Genomic DNA, 25,075 nt, shown 5'->3' with positions numbered 1-25,075 from the left:
ATGACCCAAGGCCTTCCTTATGACATTACCACCTCCACTTTTGTAGCCAAGCCATTTTGAGCTCTTAAACTTTCCTCTCAACTTCTTTTCCTTGAACATAAACTACCTCTCTCCTTTTATATTTTCCCCTTTCCTGTTTTCTTTGTTGCATGCACACATATCTGTGTACATATGTGCATGGTAGAGGTCAAAGGTTGATGCTAGGCATGTTTCTGCATCATTCTTTATCTCAAGTCAATGAGACAGACTCTCTCACTGAGCCTGGACCTCACTAAATTTGTTCGATGGCAGGCCAGAAACTCTCGAAATCCTCTGGACTCTGTCTCTCTGGTGCTGAGATAACAGGTATATACCAGTGTGTGCGGCTTTTTATGTGTGTTGTAGGGGTCGAAGTCAGGTTCGCACAGTAAGCACTTTACTGACTGAGCCATCTTACCAGCCTCAGAAATGTTTTGGCACATAATAAATACCTGTGCTTCTGTTGCCACTGGATGTCTCTGCTTAGTCCTTGTGCAGAGACATAGGAACCTAGGATCACCCCATAGTGCCTCTGAGTCCTATATCAGCCAATACCGAAGGGCCTCTTGTAAGTGAATGGGTAAGTGTTCTCTGATTGATAAGGAAAGCAAATAACCTTACAGTAAGGTTTCTAAATCATTCGTAAAACAAAGTTTTGTACAATATAGTGCACCCTCCCTCCCTGTGTTCCCAGCTTCCTGTGCAGGCACTTTTATCTTTCTACTGCACTGCTACTCTAGCATTATTTACCCATGCATCCCTGTGTCTGCCTTTCTTTCTGCTAATATCTTCTGAGTTATTCTTGGTCTTCCCCTGTTAGAGTCTAATGTCCCCAGAGCAGTGATATCTTACCTTTCTTGTGTGCCTTTCTCTCTGGTCCCCTCTTTTTCACAGGACAAAGTCCAGTCTTGTTTGTCATTAAATAAATTGTTGAGTGACAACAGCTTTCATAATATTACAGTATATTGTTATTTCTCTTTTTAATTTTATTGTATTTAGTTAATGTCTGCACATACACAACAAATTCAATGTACAAGGCTTGGTAGTAGGAACCTATGTGAACAGAGACAACTTGAATCCTGTTATTTTTATTATCAGTGACAGAGATCCTTTTTGGGGAAAAAAAGGCTTATTCAGTTAGAAAAAACAAAACAGATGAAAGCAGATTCCCAAGTGCAAGGAAGGGGAGAAAGCATTAGTTGGCTGTTGATCTCACAGGCTCTTACTCCAGGACAGTCTCAAAGGACCTGCATGTGGTTCACAGCAATGGGGCTGCTAATTCTCTTTGGTTCTCTTCCCCTCCCTTCTTTGAAGTTAGTGAGCTAATGTCATTTCCAAAGGAGACAGCTGATAGTCACTTTCCAGTCTGTCAACAGGCATTCTCTTGAGCACTGAAACCAGGGGAGAGCACCAAATGTACGGTTCTGCTCTGCTTTTCCCAGCTCTGATTTTTATCAGGGCTTATTCTGACAGTAGGGGAAGAAAACAAATTTCTGGCAGCCCCATGCTAGCAACTCCAGCATTTTTTTTTGAGTTGTCTACAATGTTTCCCTGTTTAGAATCCTACATGTAAACTCTAAAGTCCGTATCCACTAGGAAAACACATCACAACATTTAGTTATGCTTCCAATTTAACGGCAGAAAAAAAAGTAATTTTAACAAGATTTGGACTCCTTTAGCCCTGAACTATTTTAATGAACTAAGTGTCTAGGATCATAGGTTGACCAGATGGTCAGTAGGTGATTATGGCAAGGAAGGAGGAAGCCATGGGAAACTCAAGGAGAAAATAAATAAAGTTAACTAATGAAGTGTCTCCAGGCTGGATCCTGAAGAAGCATTCTTTTTTCAAAGGCAGAGAAAACACATACCCAGAGAGTCAGATCCTGGCAACCAGGTACTGAGATCATTATCTTCATCAAGTGCATCAAATGGGAAATAAAATTTTGAGTGAGAGAGATGAAAACAGGCTTCACCCTCTCCATCACAACAAAGCAATCTATTGTAACTGCACTCAGAGAGGCAGCCCTTTGCACTATTTTTAGGCAAATGGGAATGCCTAAAATATAAAAGGAGTACTGAGTCCCAGCCCACGATATGATATGAGAATACATCTAGATAAGTCAGGCTGGGTTCATTAAAGAGTTCAAAGGCAGAACTGCATTTCCCTGGCAAAAATAATCTGCATGCTAAGCAGAAATGGTTTCAATTATTCTTTGCTAAACACAAGGTAAGCAGGCTGTGCGGTACATACTTGCACAGATAAAATATTTATCTGGCATAAAGGTAAAAAGCACACCATGCCCCTAGAACATCCTCCACAAAATAAACAGAGGATCTAGAATCTAGATGGTTATTCTCCAGGATGTTGTATGTTCTGTGGGCACCTCTTTACCGTGCAACCAGCTGTGATGATGGAAAAGTTAAGGTTCCAGATTCAAGAGAGATGCTGCCTCAAAGACTGTAGGTGAAAAAGCAATTGAAGAGTGAACACACACACACAGGAAAGAGAGACAGACAGAAACACACACACACACACACACACACACACACACACACACACACGTGCGCGCGCGCGCGCGCGCGAGAGAGAGAGAGAGAGAGAGAGAGAGAGAGAGAGAGAGAGAGTAAGAGACAGAAACACACAGACATAGAATGAGAAAGAGAAAGGCAGACAGACAGACACACACACATAGGAGAGACAGAGACAGGCAGACACACATACAGAGAGCGAGAAAGAGAAAGACAGAGACATACACAGACACACAGACACACACCTTACTTCTTACATACTCAAAAGATGTATTCTATTCCTTCCTATACAGCTAACGTACTCCATCATGTCTGGAGACTGAAGTTTTTGTTATCTAGAGTAACAAGAGGGACAGAGACACATTCACATAGGACCTCTCAGGACCTCTTTTCCGTGAAATTCTGAAGCATTCAGTAACTATTTAAAATGAGTTACTGTGTCCTGCTCTAAATTAGTTGATATTGTATAAAAACAGTGGGTTTGGAGGCTGCGCCTTCTCCTGGCCAACTCTATTTGCAGCATCTAGCTCCGTTTGAGTACAAATACGGGCAGAGTGAATACACTTCAGTGAGCACACAAATAACACCATCTGTCCTGAACCATCTATTAGGCAAAGCCTGGTAATTTGTTACTGAACATAAAAAGGGTGCCATCCTACTGGTTTACCACAGAGAAACTGCCATGTGGGCATGTTGGTATACTAAAATCATATCTAGAAAACCAGGTCTGAGGACCTACTGAACACACTAGACCAAGGAAAATGTGCAATACCCTCACCTGTCTTCCATAAAGAGGACAGCAATCACTGTGAGGGTGGCTGCCATCTGATCTCCCAGTGTGTACATGAAAGGACCGACAAATACTCTATCTGTCTCAAAATCTTCAGCTTAGTTTTTCCCTTTGCTTCTCTGGCTGTCATGGTCCTGTAGTTGTCCTAGACAGCCAAACTCAAGCCAAGGCTTGGTGTGACTCTCCAGTTATGCCTCCAGCAGACTTCCAAAGAGAATTTTTCATTATTCATTATGATCTATTTTTAAATAAAAATAACACAAATATGATGATCATCTCCTTATAGCCAATGGGAACTGAGTGATCATGTTTGTGTGGAGGTGAAGTAAGTACTTTGCTTAGTACAATCAGTGTCACTCTTAGAAAAGCTCCCTTTATAGGACTAAGGGCCTCCTTTCCCATTGATGTCAGATAAGATCCCTTCAGCTCCTTCAGTCCTCTAACTCCTCCACTGGGACTCCTGTGATCAGTTCAATGGTTGTCTTTGATCATCCGAATCTGTATTGGTCAGGATCTGGCGGAGCCTCTCAGGAGACAGCTGTATCAGGCTTCTGTCAGAAAGCACTCCTTAGCATGAGCAATAGTGTCTGGGTTTGAGATCTGCATGTGGGATGGATCCCCAAGTAGGGCAGTCTCTGGATGGCCCTTCCTTCAGTCTCTGCTCTACTCTTTCCTTTAGAAAGGAGCCATTCTGGGTTAAAATTTTGGAGTTGGGTGGGAAGCCCCAAAGGGGGCCATGTCTAACCTCAGGAACCTATTGAGACTATATCCAAAAAGATTTCCTAATTCCTACAGAGATTTGCTTCACTTCTGTACTAGCTTCCTCTGGTTCCTGGGAAGTACTCTCTGTCTCTCTGTCTCTGCCTCTGTCTCTGTCTCTCTCTCTCTCTCTCTCTCCTACCCTCCTCTCTTCCTCCCGCCCTCCCTCCTCTCCCCTCTCTCTCATCTTGAGCTTTACTGTAGCCTACTTCACTCCTTGTAACCATTCAGTAAATAGACAACCCATATAGACAGAGAAATGTACTGTATGATGTTTCATGTGTAGTCAGAGAGAAAATAAGACTTAGATAAGACAATATGTATTTGCCCCAGCCAGCTGTCAAGGGAAATCTGGAAGACATAGCAAATTGCAGTCAACAAAGCTAATGTGGCTTACTGTTGCTCAATAAATATGGACACTGAGGAAAGACACAAACGTGTCCGAACGTGTTTCTGTTCTAGTGCATTCATTCATACTGGAGAGTCATTTCAAAGTTCTGGCAAGAGCCAAGAACTTCAGATAGAATCTTACTGTATTTTAACTGATGGTTAAAAATTAAATCATCTGCACTGTCCTTCTTTTACTTGTTTGAATTTATGCTTCTGTTGGGGCTCAGAAAAAAGACATCCCATAGATTGGCATGATGACAAGGCAGCCTTAGAAGCTGCTGCACAATCAAAACTCCTTTCTCTAACCTTGTCTTGTTTCCCTCCCAGTCACCAATGCACAGAGAAATGTTCTCTCCTAAACTCAAGTGACCCACCAAAGAGGACTGTTAAAGACAAGAGAGGACTGTAACCATGTCTGGAAATGTCAATTTGCTCATGCCAATCCCATAGGATCACATTCCTTTCTGGCTTCCCAGTCTGTCTAACAATCATTGACTATTCCTTTAAAATTACCCTGAACACCCAACTCCATGTTCTTCTCTCCTATGAACATAATGTTTAAGCCCTCAGACCTCTGGCTTTCTGGAGTCTCATAATTTTGGTGACTTTCCATTTCTCCAAGTTAGTACATTTGTAAGAGCATCTCTTCCTATGAATCTGCTTACTGTGAGTTCTCTCCAGGAAGCCAGGAGAGTTCAAAAAGATTTTCAGGACTCTGGGAATCAAACCCAGCTGCCATTTTTAAACAAATGATAAATAATGCTATTGCTCTGGTTATGCTTCCTTTGAGTAGGGACACATGCTGATTCTAGGAGCCTGGGTTCCCAGCTGGGGAATCTGTGTGTGGATATATGACATGGCTTCTCCAAGCCTAGTGAAAACATGAGAGACACATTAATCTAACTTTTCTTGCTTCTGACTATGGTGGATTGAATGAAAATGCTCCCCATAGGCTCTTAAGGAGTATCAATATAAGTGTGGCATTGTTGGTGTATATGTGGCCTTGTTGGAAGAAGTTTGTCAGTAGGGTTGGGCTGTGAGGTTTCAGGTATTCAGGCCAAGCCCAGTGTCACCCTCTCTCTTCTTCCTGCCTTCAGATCTCCAGCCCCATATCTGCCCATGTGCCACCATAGTTTCTACCATGGGAGGCAGGTGTTCAGGATCTTTTTCTATATTTTATGAAAAAAAATTACTGCTATGACTACATTTGGTTTATTTAATATAATTGATTTTGAGGAAATGAGTGAACCAAGCAGTCATTCAGTTGGCAGTTGAAATTTAAGCTGCAGCATTGGGTCTGAGCCCCAGACCAGTGTTTAATATGCTGAACCACCCCTGAGTATTTGCAGCACCTTTTAGTGTGTTTCTTTGGTTCTCTTTTCCTTTGCATTTGCTTTCATTTCTCGTTGCTACTTTTATTTCCCTGAAAAACTTTAAAATCTGGCGTTGACTTGGAGGCAGTCATGAGCTCCTTTTGGACTCTTCATAGTAATCCTGGGAGACCACACCCCTTTGTGTCACCATTGTGATTTCTCACACTGGAGCACCTCCCCGGGCCTTTGTCCATCAGCATTGTTTGTTCACAGATTTGTGTTAACTCTGGGCATCTCCAATAGGTTGTGTGGCTGGAACCCAGAGTTTTGTGTATGTGGGACAAGCACTCTCCAAACTGAGCTGTGTCCCACCTTTCTACTTAGATAACAGTGTAAACACCACATCAAGACAGAACTTCCCATTTACATTTGACACAAGTAAAAACTCATCTATGCCTGGTAACCATGGATTGTGCTTGTTTGTTTGTCTTAAATCTCACATTTACCTCCTTCTAGCCTGGTATGATGGCACATTTTTGTAGTCCCAGAATGTATAAGGCGAAGGCAGAAGGAATAGGAGTCAAAGGTCAATTTGGGCTAAATAGGGAGGCCAGACTTGAAAACATAAAACTTTGTCTCAAAAACAAGAACAACTTCCTGCTTTTGACTATCTTTAGAGCCACTATCTCTCACAAGAAAGAGCTGCATTTGTTAGCTCTCTACTGCTCTAAAAATTAACCTGATACCAATCACTTTAGAAAGAAAAGCATTATGCTAACTGGTGGTTTCAGTGCCTTTAATCCATGGCTACTTAGCCCTGCTACTTTGGGCATGAAACAGAGAAATACAGTATGAAGAGAACATGGGCCAGAGGAAATTGCTCATCTCCTGGCAGACAGGAATCAAAGTGAAAGTCAGGAAGGGTTTAGGATCTCAGTCTCCCCTCCAAGGGCATGCCATGGCCCAAAGACCAATTTTCTTCTATTAGGCTCCAACTCTTAAGGCTTCAGTCTTCTGCCAGACTGTGAACTAAGTCTAAAAAGTGTGGATCTTTTAAGGACCATGTAAGATCCAAACTATAGCTAGTAGGAGCTAAATAACCTCTTATGTGATTCTTGGTTACTAAGTAGAATTGTCTGAGTGTTTCTTCTTCATGTCATATGAGTGACTTAATTTTGAGGATTTTTACATAGCACATACTGTTAAGTGTATTCAATATACTATTCTAACTAACCCAAGTACAACCCTACAAATCAGGAAGTCTCAAACCCATGTACTACGAGCCAAGAACAGCCTCAGAGAGAAGAGTGACTTGATTAAAATGAGACCAGTATCAGGCAGAGCTGAAACTCAGTGCTTCCCTAGCATCAAAATCTCTTGAGGTTCTTGGGACCAACTTTTCATCAGTTTACCCAGAACTTCCCATGTTATGATCTGCCAATAGCAGTTGTATTTCATTAGTGATTTCATTAAAGATTTCTAAGTCAAACTCATGGGATGTCTGATTATTTATGGTTTGTCAAAACCAGTAACGGGTGCTTGTGCAGGCATCTAAGAATGTGTTTGAGAAATAACTGGTTGGTCCACCCATCATGGCCAGATAACCATGTTCCCCTGAAATGCAAATGGAATCGTATTCATATTATTCTCAAAAATTTTCTAAAAGATTTATTTTATATGTGTAGCTGTTTTGTCTACATGTATGTAGGTATACCATGTGTATACCTGTTCCCAATAGAGGTCAGAAGGAGGCATTGGGTCTCCTGCAACTGGGGCTATAGAGGGTTATGAGTTAGTGTGTGCATGGTGGGGACCAAATATGAGCTCTTCCCAAGATGAGAAGGTGCTCTTAACTACAGAGTCGACTCTCCAGTCCCTGAGGTCTCAAATATTTAGTGACTCCCAGTGAGTTTCAAAATAAAGCCCAGGTTTCTAAGCCTCATATGTGTGGCCCAGTGGAATGATCACAGTCTATTCCCTCTTCCTTTGTTTCTTGCTTGCAATCTGTGTTTCAGCACAAAGCCCAGAGCCTGCTGTCCTTAGGCTGAGCTTTCATCTCAAGCCTTTGCTAGTAGTGTTTCTATCCAGTGGACAATTTGGCTGTTTCCTAGTCATTGGCTCCTTTCTGTGACCCATTGACAGTAGCCATCCTCAGTTTAAGACTTTTACACAGCGAGGAGTGATGAATGTGTGTCTGATCTCATCCATCTCAGATATCCTTAATGATAGTGACTTATCTCTCTTTACAGCTTTGGGTTTAGCATAGTCCCTCTACAACATAGCTCCCTGATAAAAAATCCAGCCCATCCATCAATTAAACTTTGACAGATAATCCCAAAAGCTTAAAAATTCTGTAGCTATGTTTATGCATTTTGCAGATATGTTACTGAAACATGTCATTGGCCTTCTCAGTTTTTTGGGTATTTTATAAACTTAAATAGTTTAGAGAAAGAAGACATTCAATAGGTCATCTTAGATGGTTGACTTCTTTTTTAACAGATAGGAAAATGCAAATCCAGAAGAGTTGTCCTTAACTAGTTCAGCAGATATTTAAGTTTTGCTTTTTCTGACCCGGTTTCTCTTTCTTTTCATACCATCTTGCTCTTTTCCTCCATGTTCTAGTTTATAATTGATTTGACTACCTACTCTTCCTGGGCACTCTTAGAAGACATATGATGTCAGAGTTATATTCTTTTATCCCTTTTGTCCTCAGCATTTAGGTCCTTCAAAGATTCTGGCAAGGTGCCAGTTTCCAGAAGCGCAAATATCAATAAGATACACATTTCCAATTCCAGCACACATGCAGTCTAGGAGAGCAGACAGCTTAGGATGCAGCAATTCAGATGGCTTCTCTCAAGGGTGTGCTGTGACAAAGAGGATGTGCTCTTTGACATGGCAAGCATCCCTGGGATCCAAGAAGAAATGCAAATTTGATGATAATGTTTACAAAGACAAATGTCGATTCTCCATTATTTGCCAAAGCTGTAATAGGGACTAAAAGGTCAATCAGATAAAGGGAGACTAAACATATGTACAAGAAGGGTTGTCTAGTCTCATCTGTCAGACAAATGCCAGAAGAAGTAAAAGGAAGGAGGGAGGAGAAAGAGCAAGAGGAAGAGGCAGAGCAACTTCTGAAGAGAGACTGTTTGAATAAAATATAAACTGTAACATTTGAAGGTATAATGCTTCAATCTCCTCTCTGTCTGTGTGTTTGTATACATGTATATACATGTGCATGTACATTCACCTGTGGTTAGTATTTGTATGTGTGTGCTTGGGTCTCCATTTGAGCTGTCTCTCTTTCTAGACCGCTGGGCTCATGAGCCCATAGGATTCTCCTGTCTCCTCAGGTTGAAATTACAAGTGTCCACTGCTCCAGTGACTTTTATTTGATCCCTGGGGGCCTAAGCTTAGCTTGGGTGTGATTATCAGTGTCTAAACTTGAAAGGAGTTGCAGTAGATACAAAGCTATATAATCAGCCTGCAATATCACAATCCCAGGCTAGACTGATGCTACTTCCATTGAGTGTCTTAAGTTAAAGTATCCTTGATTCAACTTTCATTTCAGCAAAGCTAGATCCAAACTCAATACTCATGTAAGATCATTTTGAGAGATAAAGAGGCACTGATCTGAGTGTCTTGGGAGTTCCAGAATGTCCAATATGTGTGCAGTACTCCTGATGTGTTCACACTGGGGAGGGAAGTTTCTACTCTTAGCAATGCTTTTATAGTTTGCTTGTTTGTTCTAGTAGCAAAGAAACAACAGGACAAAGGATGAGAACCAGATCCAAGACTCCCTATACCCAGCAGTTCAGTTAATGCTGTGGGATGAGCTGAAAGTATCTATTGTTCTTTTTCTTTATTTTTTCTCTTTCTACCTTTTCCCTCCTTCTGCTAAGTTTTCTTTCACTCTCACTCTGAGGAAGAATCTTGCTCTGTAGCTCATTCTGTTCTAGAATCCATCCTTCTCTGCTTTAGACCCTCAAGTGCTGGAATTACTGCCTTACATGGCCAACCCTGTCTTATCCAGATTTCTTTCTTTTAAAAAAAATTTTAACATTTAATTTTTTATTGGTTATTTTTTATTACATTTCAAATGTTATCCCCATTCCTGGTTTCCCCTTCACAGCCCCCCATTGCACTCCTCTTCCCCCTGCTTTTATGAAGGTGCTCCCTCATCCCTCACCCACTCCCACCTCACCACCCTAACATTCCCCTATGCTGGGGCATCATGCCTTCACATGACCAAGGGCCTCTCCTCCTGTTGATGCCCAGTAAGGCCATCCTCTGCTACATATGTGGCTGGAGCCATGAGTGCCTCCATGTGTACTCTTTGGTTGGTGGTTTAGTCTCTGGGAGTTCAGGGAGGGGGAGTCTGGTTGGTTGATATTGTTCTTCCTATGAAACTGCAAACCCCTTCAGTTCCTTCAGTCCTTCCCTTAACTCCTCCACTGGGGTCTCCATGCTCAGTCTGATGGTTGGCTGTGAGCATCCTCATCTGTATCAGTAAGGCTTTGCCAGAGCCTCTCAGAAGACAATTATATCAGGCTTCTGTCAGCAAGCACTTCTTGGCATCAGCAATAGTGTCTGGGTTTGGTGGCTGCATATGGGATGAGTCCCCAGGTGCGGCAGTCTCTGAATGTTCTTCCCTTCAGTCTCTGCTCGATTCTTTGTCCCTGTATTTCCTATATACAGGTTAAAGTTTTGGGTTAACTTTTTTGAGAAGGATGGGTGGCCCCATCCCTCAAAAGGGGGGCATGCCAAACCTCTCCATACGATCTCTACAAGTTCTCTCTCCCTTTGTTGGTTATTTCAGCTAATGTCATCCCCATTGGGTCCTGGGAGCCTCTTGCTTTCCTGGCATCTGGGACTTTCTGTTGCTTATCCTCCACTCCTACACACATCTGTTCAATTTCCTAATCCTTTGTACATCTCTCCCACCTCCTCCCATACCTGATATGCTTCTTTTTGTCTTTTACCCCTCCTCTCTTCTTCTCAAGTCCCTCCTATGCTCTACCTCCCATAATTATTTTGTTCCCCCTTTTAAGTAGGACTGAAGCATCCATGTTTTCTTCTTTCTTCTTCATGAGCTTCATATAGTCTGTAAGTTGTATCTTGGGTATTCTGAGTGAGTACATACTATGTGTATTCTTTTGTGACTGGGCTACCTCACCCAGGATGATCAGGAAGACATTTTTTAGTTCTATCACTTGCCTGCAGATTTCATTAAGTCACTGTTTTTAATAGATGAGTAGTACTCCATTATGTATATGTACCACATTTTCTGTACTCGTTCCTCTGTTGAAGGACATCTGGATTGTTTCCAGCTTCTAGCTATTATAAATAAGACTGCTATGAACATTATAGAACATTTATCCTTGTTAGATGTTAGAGCATATTTTGGATATATGCCCAGGAGTGGTATAGCTGGGTCCTCAGGTAGTACTATGCCCAGTTTTCTGAGAAAGCACCAGACTGATTTTCACAGTAGTTGTACCAGCTTGCAATCCTACCAGCAATGGAGGAGTGTTCTTCTTTCTCCACATCCTTGCCAGAATCTGCTGTTGCCTGAATTTTTGATGTTAGCCATTCTTACTGGTGTGAAATGGAATCTCAGGGTTGTTTTGATTTGTATTTTCCCGATTACTAGGAATGTTGAACATTTCTTTAGGTGCTTCTCAGCCATTCAATATTTCTCAGTTGAGAATTTGTTTAGCTCTGTACCCCATTTTTCAATAAGATTGTTTGATTCTCTGGAGTCTAACTTCTTGAGTTCTTTGTATATATTGGATATCAGCCTTCTATCAGATATGGGATTGGTAAAGATCTTTTTTTAAATTTGTTAGTTGCTATTTTTTCCTGATGACAATGTTTTTCACCTTACAGAAGCTTTTCAGTTTTATAAGATCCCATTTCTCTATAGTTGATTTTAAAGCCTGGGTGGTCATTGGTGATCTGTTCAGGAAAATTCTCCCTGTGCCTATGTGTTCAAGGGTCTTTCCCAATTTCTCATCTAATAGATCCAGTGCATATGGTTTATGTGGAGGTCTTTTATACATTTGGACTTGAGCTTTGTTCAAGGAGATAAGAAGGGGTCAATTTGCATTCTTCTACATGCTGACCACCACTTTAGCTCGCACCCTCTTTTGAATATTCTGTCTTTTTTCCACTGGATAGTCTTTACTTCTTTGTCAAAGATCAAGTGACATTGTGTGGATTCATTTTTGGGTCTTCAGTTTTATTACATTGATCTACCTGCCTGTCTCTGTACCATTAAATATCATGCGGGTTTTTTTTTTTTTTTTTTTTTTTTTTTAAATCAGGATTGCTTTGTAGTAGAGCTTGAGGTTCAAGATGGTGATTCCCTCAGAAGTTCCTTTATTGCTGAGAATAGTTTTTGTTATCTTGGGGTTTTTTGTTACTCTAAATGAATTAGAATTGCTTTACTTATTTCTGTGAAGAATTGGGTTGGAATTTTGATAGGGATTTCATTGGATCTGTACATTGCTTTTGATAAGATAGCCATTTTTTACTATGTTAACCCTACCAATCCATGAGCATGGGAGATCTTTCCATCTTCTGAGGTCTTCTTCAATTTCTTTTCTCAGAGACTTGAAGTTCTTGTCAGGCAGATTTTTCACCTGCTTAGAGTCACACCAAGATATTTTATATTATTAGTGACTATCATCCAGATTTCTAATGGGAGTTTTCATGGACCTCAATATACTTATTTGGCAGCACAAGATTACTGTGAGAATGGGATGAGTTAACTAACTGGGAATAAAACCCCATAACTAAAGCTAGTGTTTGTCAGTAGCAAGGGCATTCCGGCAGAGGTCAGCTCTAGGCAGTGTGAAAGCCCCCAAATGTAGGGTAACCTGAGCTTAAAGTAAGGCCGTCTTCTGTGAGGCCTGTGAGATGGAGAAAGGTACAAAGGCTGCATCCAGCTAAATGCATGTTGCACAGACAGACACTGAGATCTGGCATTTATAGCCAGGGAGCCATATGGAGTAACCACAGCTGTGGCTTGACATTGGCAAATATGGGGAACATCCAGAAATGGAGCTGGTCAGGAGGGCAGGATGTGAGCAGAGCACTGTATGTAATGAATTAGAGAGGTTTCCTCAGCATTTACAAGAAAATTCATCTCATGTAAAAAAATAATCTTCTAAACCAGTGGTTCTCAACCTGTAGGTTGTAACCCCTTTGGGGGCTACATATCAGATATTCTGGCCATCAGATAATTACATAAGATTTATAGCAGTAGCAGAATTACAATTGTGAAGTAGTAATGGAACAATTTTATGGTTCCACAACATGAGGAACTCTATTAAAGGCAGCACGAGGAGGGTTGAGAACCACTGGTCTAAACCAATACTGCAAATAAATTCAGGGCTCACAATGTGTAGTAAAGGGCTCATGAGATTGCTCAGCTGGTAAGGGTACTTAAAGCTAAGGCTGGCAACTTGAGTTTGAATCCTGGGACCCACATGATGGGGAAAGAATTGGTTCCTACAAGTTGCTGCTCTGACCATCACATGCATGTGTGCCTTTGACCTCTACTATGATGCATGACATAGCAAAAGTAATGTTTTCTGTCAGTGTTTCTGTTGCTTCTCCTTAATTCTGGGTTCTCCTTGGCACTTTAAGAATGGCTTCACAGAGAGATGATCCTTGCTGTCTGTTACTGACAACTGTTCTTGGCATTTATCATGATTATCAGGTATGGCTCTGCCTATAAGAGTTTAGTGAACTTTTTGAGAAATGTTCACCACATTCAAATAATCTTCCTGGAGACCCAAACCGGCAACAGGAAATGTCAGCATCATTAGTTGTATATTAAGTTTCATTAAAATCAAAACTTTGAAATAATTAGCTTCTGCTGCTTCCCCGAGTGGTAATTACAGACCACTAGGAAGTGTCACACTCACCCAGATTTCCCTCTTTTAAAGGACTACATGTTAAAGATAAGGAAATATTTCAAAAAATAATCTCAGATAGTTTTTATCTTGGGGTTATATAAACATAATTTCCTGAGTATGATTACTAATAAAACTCCCTCATAATTTAGAAGATATGAATTTGATAGGTTTCAATAGTGAAATAAAATGTTAATATGTGCCATTATGTTTGAAAGTCAAGTTTAGAGCTAAAATTGTCTGCACTGAGATATGTTTAGCGGATTCTTTTTGCCTTCACTTAGAGAGGTAACACAATCAAAAGAGCAGACATAATATGCAGTCACTGATAATTGGATGCTAACCCCAGAAAGCTCTGAACACCCCAGAAACAACTCACAGAGTATATGAAGTTCAAGAAAAAACAAAGGCCAGAGAGAGAGAGAGAGAGAGAGAGAGAGAGAGAGAGAGAGAGAGAAAGATAAAAGAAAATGAAAAACCATTATGCTTAATCTTTACACACCAAGAAAACTTGGACTATTTCCAGGTTACATCTTGTTTTACATGTACTTTATACTCATTGTAACTAGTAAGATTTCAATGCACCCTATCAAACCTTTAAAAAAATCAAGTACTGACAAAAATGTATTCGTATGCTTTTATGCAAAAATGCTTAAAATCTGTCCATTTATCTTTGTTTTTTAAATAAAGTTGTTCAATTAAAAAAAAAAAGAACTGAGCTTTTATCTTTCGCTTTAAATTTTTGTTGAAAGTTATGTACTCAGTGCCGGCTAGAAAAAAAAAAATCCTAAATTATTCAATTTCACTTCAGTTGAAGTTCTTCCTGCTCCTGCCAGCTCTGCCTCTTAGGGATCAGCTCCCACCCACTGCATCCTGAGGTTAACTAGTGATTCACAAACCCCTCTCCTACTGACACCTCCTGTCCCTGGTCCTGGGGTAACAAAGAAGGCTGCCTGTAGGGCAGGAACCTGTCAGGCACAGTGGCCATAACAGCCAAGCACAGTGTGCTGTAGCCACAGAACTCTGATCAGTCTTCCTGAGATGCTAGTGTCATGCATCCGTGTAAATGAGGTAAGGTGCAGTCACATTCCACGAGGAGCTACTCCCTACATCACCGACAGCCAAGGAATGCCCATCTGTCTGGGAGTCATATGCCTTCTTTTGAGAAACTCTATTCAAGATTATTCCCATAGGGGAATGGGGACTGTTATTATCCAAAGGCAAAGCTGTTGTTGGGAAGCTCCTTCTCTTTCCATAATGCTGCCATCGAGAAGCTGAGGATCAGAACTTTGTGTTTTCATCATAGTCCCCACTTGTATCATCACTTCGGGCTCTGCTCCCACAATCATCAACTGTTACACCACAGAAAATTCCACTATGGTGACATAGATATGTCACACATTGTCACCCCAATGAACAGTACAATCTCAGTAATTTATACTTGGATCACATAAAAATTATTGCCTATTAAAACCTTGGTGCTGAGCTATGGAGTACAGTGTAAGATGGGGATCAGGGGTAGCTTGTGGGTTCTTGTTTTCAGGATTTTTTTAAAAAAATCTAGCCTTGTACGTAATCAGAAGATAATGAGCCAATGGCACCAACAGAATCCAAAGTTCTCACAAAGGAACTGGCCGTGTATAAATAGGAAGTGGGAAAATATAAAGACTCAACATGGTTTGTGACTCTGGACCTGGAGTCTTGAGATGACAAGAACGCAGGAGTCCTTTCAAGAGGAAAGTCTCAAAAGAGAAAGTCAGTAGAGGAATGACAAGCCAATCGCAAGAATGATCAGCCTGAGGACAGAGCAAGATCCCATCTTTAAACTTAAATAGAAGGTATGGGGAGGACCATTTTTGAATAATTTGCATTTTGTAATCTATGATAGGTGAATGTGTGATTATTTCCTATTAGTATAGTCACATAGCAGAAAAGCAACATGTGGGACCACCCCCCCTCCCAAAAAAAATAGAGCAAAGCAGACAGAAAAGACCATGGCGAGACACATTAATAAGAACATAAAAGTTGGGGCAGCTGCCTGAGCAGTGTGATTGAGACTGGAGATCCATCACAGGATAGATGAGCTAGTGAGTGGAACAAGATGAATTGCAGGGAGATATTTGGAAAAGAACAAGGTGTAAAACAGAACTTGGGGAGAGGCTATCAAAACACAGAGGAGAGAGCTGTCAGGCTGCATTTGACGTTCAGCAGAGACACATACAGGCAGACTTGAATTTCTAAGTAGCAGATCTCAGCAAAGGTTTTACTGAGCACAGGACCCTGTGTTTAGTAACACCACCAAGAGCAAGGAAGCCTGCAGAGAAACTGTATGTACCTCTGTGGGGTCACAGCCACTGGAGAGAACTATCAGTTGATCCAATGAGTGCCACTGCAGAGTAAAGTCTGAGAAGAGACAGAGAAAAAGTAAGGTGGTGACAGGGAGAATGAAGATATACAGAAGGGGGAGGGGGGATGGGGGATGGGGCCAGCCTTCTGGGGAGCACCTACTGACCTGAACATTGACCCCTGCTAGGGGTTATCAGTCTCAGGAAATCCAGCTCTGTTGGAAAAGCTTGTTCATTTTTACCAGTGGCATCAGTGCCTAGAGGAATGAAGAGCTAGCAAAACAAACTAACAAAACAACCACCAAACAAAACAAAACCAAACAAACATGGTGCTCAACCATTCTGAGGACAGGAATGGGTGGAACCAGTGAAAATTAGCAGCAAGGCACACTTGGTGCTGGAGAAAACATGGAGATGTGTACATTGCAGTCTAGCAGAAGGCTGGGAGAGTCCAGCCAGTGTGGGAGCCCATGAGCTTGGAAGAGGCAGGAAAGTGAACAGGGAAGGCTGGCTGAGGCTACATAAGATTCTTCCTCAAAAAGCTAAAACAAGCAAATGAGCACATAAGAGGAGATGATAAGAACAGGGGAAGTTTATGGGATGAAGGCTGAGTAAACAAAGGAATTATAGCTGTACCGTAAGGGAGAACGCAACTCAGCTTTGGCCACATCTTGTGACAACTTGCCCCGGAAGCTCAGCAGTAATTTAGATCATGGCTGGGAACTAGTGAATGACTCCCAGATTTCCTGATTTTCAGTCCTACTTCAGGGCCAACCAGAGAAAGCCAAGCACGCTTCCTTTAAACAGTCACAAGTCATGCTGCCACCTTATGCTGACCCAAGGAGGCAGTCTCCCCTTTGAGCATCACAGCCCCACCTCCCCCTGACAGCTATGCCTGCCTCAGAGGCTCTGGAATGCACAGTTGGTGGTGTTGACACCCTTGCTACAATAAGCTTCCGTGACAATGAGCTCTGAATGTTCTCAGGTTTGTGTTCATATATTTCCGTAGAGCCAAAGACTATAATTAGGGTAAAGATAGATACAGAGTGGTCCAGAAGTGAGGGGTTAGCGTGGAGCACAGAAGAGAGATTTCTGCAGGCTTAGCAACAAACAGGGAGTTTGTTCCGTTTACTGTGCTTCTCTCACTGTTTTGCTATGGATTTGGATAATGCTCTGACTCCACCACATAAACCTTGTAGGACAGGCATTACACACACTCATGCAAGCACACATGCACGCACACCACCAGCACCCACACCAAAACCCAAAACAAAGAAATAAAAAACCATTATGCTTAATCTTTACACACCAAGAAAACTTTGAGTAATTCCAGGTTACATCTTGTTTTACATGCACTTTATGCTCATTGTAACTAGTAAGATCTTAATGCACACTATCAAATCTTTAAAAAACCAAGCACTGACAAAAATGTATTCGTATACATTTATGCAAAAATGCTTAAAATCTGTACATTTATCTTTGTTTTTTAAAATAAAGTTGTTCAATTAGAAAAAGAAACAAAAAATAAAACAACAATACAGGAAGACAATACAATTTTTCTTTGAATCCATCTGGAATCCGAACCTGGTAATATTTTCTATTTAGATAACTAGACATCTAAAGTCTGTGAACTCCATGCTGTTCCACCTAGAAAATATTCCAATGCCCACTCAGTCTCTGTCTTAAGGGAGTTTTCTAGTTTGGCCTGTGTAAAGTTTCTTTCTAGATATTGATTGCACATTGCACGGACGGTGCTGTAGCAGACAGCATCAGCAGAAGAGCCATGTACAATTGTTCCGTTGCTTCTTTAAGATGACTCCAGTTCAACTCTTTTATTAGCCCAAGAAAGAAACAGGCTATGATGCATGTTTCTAATATTGAGATTAGAAATTTAAAAAAAAGGGGGGGGGGGTAGTGATTTCTTTCTTATTTCCTTTGCTCTTTATATAATACTGATACCCTGGTAACTAGATTGCAATGAATTAAAGAGGAGGAAAAAGCCTATTTTTTCCAGGACATTTCTTATGCTAGAACATTTAACTTCAAGACAAAATATCCAGGGTGAAATGTGTATACTTGTTATGAGGCTTCTGTCAGCATGATCTCTTTTTTACATAGATGTCACTGTAAAGCTGTACTGTGGCCACGAAATTCATATAGCATTTGTGGAGTAAAGATGTTTTCTAGCTTGATGTTGACCACAGCTTCTTCTTGGTATGTTTCTACCTCAGTAACATCTTGATTAAAATGAATAAGCACATAAAAAACTAAGTGCTAAGCCGCAGCCAACCCTGAGATGCATGAGTTAACTTCTACTGCATAAACAAATAGAATTGTGTTCTCTGTTCATTGGGGCACTTGCCTTTGCCAGGCATTATTAAGAAGTGGGTCAAAATGTCATACATACACAGAAGTCTTTAGACATACAGACTACTCACATATTTTATTTCGTCAACCAGCTCTTTTTGTAGAATAGGAATAGGATGTAGAGCATAGGAAATTGTCAATCATGCCTAGGACCTGATCTAAACAACAACATCCTCGAGGAGAGTGAGGTTTCCCTGAAGTTCTGCAGACACTTCTCTCTTCCCTGTCCAGACCCGTCCCTGAATTTCTCACCCACTCCCTAAAAGAGAATTTTTGTTTGTTACCTCTTACCGACATTTATTTTGGCAATTCTTCTCTGAGAGTCCGTCCTCATCCTCTCCCATGATGTCCACCGCTGAAAAGATCAGCGCGACCAGGACGGCGAAGCAGCAGACCAGCGCGAAGATCACGATGCACTTCTGCTGGGACTGGAAAGGGAGAAGCAGGAAACGTCAGAAGGCGTGGGCGGGAGGACGCTGATACTTTTCAGAAACACCAGTGCGTCTTCTGGGAGTCATTATTATGTAGCTTCTAGAGAAGGTGGAAACACCTAAGGTTTTTATGTTTATTCAATAATACAGTCTACAAACCCCTAATAGGTTAAACAACTCTCAGAGATATGCATACTTCAGAACCAGCCTGTCCTTTCCAACCCAAAGACAGGCGACAAGCGATGGCTACCAACAGTGGCCACAAGGTCTAGAAGTATGAATGCCAGGGTGGTGGACTGTGCCATGGACATAGCTTTATTTCTTCACTCGATGCCATGAATAGCATTCCCACACTTGATTTTCAATGAGAAGCTGAACGTGCTGGCTGTGGAGACCCCTGGTTGTCTCCGTCATCACATCTAAGCCCTGCGATTTCAGGTGCTCCTGTGTAGAGCCTTATGGTTCATGGTAGTGGAAGGGGGTAACTGGGTGAGAGCTGGAAGCACCGGCATCAATGGTCTGAGCCTGCTTTCTCTCTGTAGGTGTCTGAACTGGTTGTACCCAAATTCTCAAGCTGATGTTAAAATCTCATCCCACCCTGTTCCCTCCCAACTGATGGCTTTTGGAGCTAGAGTTTTCTGGAAGACAGTAGGTTATGAGTAGAACCTTCCTTAAACAAGAAGGGACTCTACGATGCCCTAGAGAGAATCTTTATCTTCTGTATTGTGTTAGGAGTCAGATGCAGCTCTAAGGCAGAGCCAGGAATGGCGCCCTTCGTCCTTGTTTTATCTCGCCTGCTTGTACAGCAGGGATTAGCAAAGGCAGCTGCTTTGTAAGGGTGCAAAGAAGACCCAGAGTAAGTGAAAGGAGTTATTTTATGCAGACTACCTGTGTCCTATTGAGTTAATGCACTCAGTAAACACTGCTCACTCTTGAGACACACCTCTGGGAGCTGCCCCAAATGGTTTGGGGAAACAAGATGAATATTTGAATAAACCGAAAGCATAAGAATGCACATGGAAGGGGAGAAAGAGTGAAAACCAGGAAAAGAAAGGGCACTGGGTCATTCTCACACTCTTCTCTGTGGGTCTCTGTCTGTCTGTCTCTCTCTCTTCCCTTCTCTGTCTGTGTCTTTGTGTCTGTTTCTCTGCCCCCCCCCACTCCAGTGTCTAACTATGTCACTCTGAGTGTCCTGGAACTCACTGTATAGACTGGGCAGGCTGACTTCTTAGTGCTAGGATTAAAGTAAGGCATAAGTCAAGACACCAGTGCCCCCCCCCCTTGTGGTTTTGGAATTGAAGCCAGGGCTTTGCATATACTAGGCAGGTGCTCTGAGCATCATCCTCTCTCTCTCTCTCTCTCTCTCTCTCTCTCTCTCTCTCTCTCTCTCTCTCTCTCTCTCTTTTTGGTTTTGTTTTGTTTTCAGTTTGAAGTTGGGTTTCATTTAAGGCCACCTTAAATTCTCTCTGCAGCACAGGTAGACCTGGAATTTGCCATTCTTTTGTCTTGGCCTCTGAAATAACTAGGGACTACACCAGACTATAATTTTTAAGAAGTAATTCTAGTCCAGTTTCAGAAATCAAAATATTAAAGAGACATTTCTAAACTTCCACATGTATTAAATTTACCTGGAGGGCTTATTATAATAGATATACCTGGACTCCAATTGCAGTGTTTCTGATTCAATTGGTCCAGGATGGAGCCTCAAAGATATGCACCTGCAGTGTGTTCCCAAAAGATGCTGATGCTTTTGGTCCTGCAGGCGGCCCTGGCCCCATAGTTCTGTGTGCTAAAAGGATGTGTCCCAGGAGTCCCCATTGGTGCCTAAGTCATGGGTAGTAAAGACTGCACACACTATGTATTTGTCTAGACATACACCTATGGTAAAGTTTATTTATAAAGTCGATACAATAGGAAGTCAATAGCAATAGCTAGAAACATGAGTACTCTGGAACTCTGAGGCCATTATTAAGTAAAATATATGGTACTGGTGGTAGTTGGTTTTGTTTCTAGGACAAGTTCTCACTCTGCTTCCCATGCTGGCCTTATATTCATGATTCTTCTGCCTCAACCATGCGAATGTGTGAAACCATACATGGTATTTATTCTCTCTGTTTCTTTCTCCCTTCTTTCCCTCCCAACCCCACCTCACACAGACACAGACAGACAGACACACACACTCACACACACACATACACACACTCACACACACACACATACACACACTCACACACACACACACACATACACACACTCACTCACATACACATACACACACTCACACACACACATACACACACTCACTCACACACACACTCACACACACACACACTCACACACTCACACACACATACACACACTCACTCACACACACACTCACATAGTCACACACACACATACACACACTCACTCACACACACACACATGCACTCACTCACACACACACACACACACACACACACACACACACACACACACACTATGGTCCACTATGACATTTCATTACTATATTCATACAATGTACTTTGATTAATCATATTCACCCAGCCTCCCCTTCTTCTTAGTTCTCTGCATTCCTCTTCTCTTTCCTTTCCACACACACCCCTTATGTGAAAGCTTGTACTTTCATGACTATTGCTTTTTTTCCCTATACACCATGTCCAGGAGGAAACATGCAGTATCTGTCATCGTGAGACTGGCCTATCTCACTTAACACAATAACCCCAAGTTCTAGATACATTTTCCTGCAAATGAATTAATTTTTTTTTTTTTTTTTTTTTTTACTGTGAATACTGTAACCATGAGCACATGTGCAGAAATCTCTGACTAGGTACACAAAAGTGGCACAGCCAGACTAGAAATTTTTTAGGATCCCCCATATTGATTTCTATAGTGACAGTGACTAGACAGGTTCCGGACAGTGTCATAGATAAAGGTACCCCTATTCCACAGCATTCTGACCAGTGCTCCCACCCACATTGGTGAAAATCATTGTAACCGGGGTAAGATTGCATCTCAATTTTGTTTATTAAAGTTACTCTTATTATTTTTAATTATGTGTAAGTATATGTGTTTGTATGTGGACATGTGTACTTGAGAGCTGATGCCCAAAGAGGTCAGAAGCTACAGTTATACAACTGTGAGCCACCTGACGTGGGTGCTAAGGACTAAACTTAGGGCCTCTGGAAGAGCAGCAAGTGTTCCTCATCACTGAACCATCTCTTCAGAACCTAGGTTTGATTTGCACTTTTCTGGTGACTAACGATATTGAACATTTTCTATGAATTTATTGTTTGTTTCCATGTTTATGTTTTAAAAATGTGCATGCTTATATATGTACACAAGCATGTGGAAGCCAAAGGACAGCCTTGCAGCTTTAGATGTCATTGTTCAAGCACTGTATTTTAAATTGGTTTTTGAGACAAGGTCTCTCATTGTCCTGGGATTCACTAAATAGACTAGGCTGTCTGGCTAGCAAGCCCAAGAATCTGCATGTCTCTGCCTCCTCACTGATGGGATTACAAGTGTGCACCTCTGCACGCACCTTCTTAATTACATGCTATGGAGATTACACTCGGGTTCTTGTAGCCAATCTACTGACTGAGGTGGCTCCTTGTTCCTGTACTGCTACTTTTGGAAACTGTGCATTCAACTTAGTCGCTGAACATATAAACTAGACTATTTTGATTTCAACTGTTTAAGTTCTTCTGTGTGTGTTTGTGTATACATACATACATACATACATACATATATATATATATATGTAGTATGTATATATTCTGTATACAGATCCTGTGTCTGATTAGCTGGTAAGAATTTTTTGCCTATTCTAGGGGTCATTTCTGATGCTTTGTCAAAGATTTTTAACTTCACGTGAGACCTTATGTCAGTTCTTACAATTATTTCCTGAATGATTGGAGTCCTAGTCAGAAAGTCATTTTATGCTTATACTTTGAGCCATTTCCCCTAGGTTTTTGTTGCTGTTGCTGTTTGTTTGTTTGTTTTGTTTTTGTTCTCAGACTTTCAAAGTTTTAGGGTTTCTATTAATATCTTTGATCACTGTATAATCTAGATTATCTTCAAGTTCATAGTCCTTTGGCCTCATGCTCTCATTGCTGGGATTAATTTCCTACAGTTTTGCTAGAAATTGTGCACAGAAATAAACAACAAATGGTTTTAGAAGAGTTTAAACTAATAAAAACTTACTCATTTAAAGCCTCAGTGTAGGGAGCAAACCCTGGGCAATATAATTAAACATCATCTAAGAAACAAACCTGTAGAAAGCATCAACATATCATATCAGATACAGAGTAGGAGCTGACAGACAAGCCCTAGTGAATACTAAATGCTATAACACTATTGATTTGTTTCTCTTTGTTCTCAATGCCATGATAAATCAGTAAATGAAAACCCTGTCTAATTTGTTTTCTATTGTAAATTCTTTGATGTAGTAAACCTTAACATTTTCATTAACTTCTATTAATTCAATTCCATGTTACTAAATTCTGTTAGAGCAGTTCAGCTAGTATTTTCATTTTAATTTACCGAAGAAGACCCATTCAGACTCTAAACCTCATTTCAAAATGGGTCCTTGAAGCACAGTACTTTAACAACATAAGGTCACACTAAGATTTATTTCATTTATTTCTATCTCATCAAAGTGAAAGATTTTATTCAGATGATTGTGTAAAAGTCTCATGAGACCAAACTTCAGCTTATAAAGAGAATTTTTCATTTTAACTCCTGAGTAGATAGATCATTTTCAGAAACTGATATGAACTATACTTTCATGTTTTTATTGAACTGACTCAAAGGAAATAGTTGTAAGAAAAACCAATAGATATGCATACAATCGAAACATTATTGATGAACTCAGCATATGAAAAGAAACTGAAGATTAAAATAATCAACTAGTCAAGCTTTCACTGAAGTTCTACAAATACAAATGAGTTACATTCTTGGTCAAGAAATACATACACTTACACTAACATTCAAAGTATTTGAAAGCCATATATTTACTATATATACTTTACCTCAAGTAAGAAATAGATATGTAGGACCTCTGACTAGGGATAGAGTACTATACTTGGAAATTATAAATATTTCTAACAAGGCTTCTATATTATTTAGCAATCAGTAAGGAATTTGCACCCATGAACATAAGGGTAAAATTTAAAAAATCATGTTGCGTTTTATTATTAAAGCTCTATTTAGTTTTGAGTTTATAATATAATTATAACATTTCTCCCTTTTCTTCTCTCACTCCAAACTTCCCCAAGTACGCCTCTCAATTCTCCTTCAAATTATGGCCTTCTCTTTCATTAAATGTTATTGCATAAATATATGATGTGCATATACATGTAGTTTCCTAAATATAACCAACTTGGTTCATATAGAGTTAAAGCTCTTTTCAAAGCAAACTAACATGGCTTTAAAAACATGGTCAAGTTTAAAAATATAACTCATTTTATTTATCTACCTCTTAATCCCTGCAAAGCTGGAATTTCCAGGAAAATTCTTTTCCAAGGAGAGATGTACCAACAAAAATTCAAAGACATTTGAGTGATTCAGTAACAATGATAACCCAACAAATTGGAAATATTCTGATTGGTTAATTCAGATCTCTAGATGCAAACATTATAGATTTGTTGTATAAATTTAAGCATTTTCCTTTATTGTTTTCAATTTGTTGTCTTTATTTTCTATTCAACATTAAATTTAGCTATTTTATTATTGCTATTAGTTTTAGGCAACATATCTCCAATGGTCAAAACCAAGGTTGAATAGTTGGCTTTGTGCAGTGTAACATAACAGAGTTGCTATATCTGTATTATTAATTCAGGACATATTATTCTTTGTGTTCTAATTTATGTTCTCAGAAAAACACATAGCCTAGAAGGTCCAGAGCCATCTCATTCGGTGACTTACTAAGTTGTAGGATATGATTTCACTGGAGAACCAAATCAGAAAATCTAGACTATGTACTGCAGAAGGGGTTTTTGGGAACTTTTTACTATGAATTCCACTTCATCCGCATATTCTTTAGGGTCCTTAGTATGATACATGCAGCCCTTCATGAACTTTACTAATTTTCATCCAAAGTCATATAAAATGTAGTCAGCAACCTAGCATGGATCCTGCAGCACACTAGCACACCAGAGAAACAGTATATCCTTAGTCCACCAACAGAAGCCAAGGAGAGAAAGCTGGGAGT

General features: G+C 40.6%; 1 protein-coding gene across 2 annotated transcripts in view; it reads right to left on the bottom strand.

Annotated features, from left to right (window-relative positions):
• Nucleotides 1-25,075, bottom strand: part of PLD5 (phospholipase D family member 5) — a gene marked incomplete at both ends in the record, with an annotated part of 347,611 nt that overhangs the window by 170,331 nt on the left and 152,205 nt on the right. Inside the window, one exon of one of the 2 annotated variants that reach the window (XM_080920189.1) lies at nucleotides 18,722-18,858. In XM_080920189.1, the coding sequence (XP_080776315.1) occupies nucleotides 18,722-18,858 (137 nt within the window). Of the gene's footprint in view, nucleotides 1-18,714; nucleotides 18,859-25,075 lie in introns of those variants that run through there. The other variant, XM_080920190.1, reaches the window with a different exon arrangement.

Source organism: Micromys minutus (genome assembly GCF_963924665.1).
Source record: "Micromys minutus genome assembly, chromosome: 1".
Taxonomy (NCBI): domain Eukaryota; kingdom Metazoa; phylum Chordata; class Mammalia; order Rodentia; family Muridae; genus Micromys; species Micromys minutus.
This window is presented reverse-complemented; position numbering and strand designations above follow the sequence as displayed.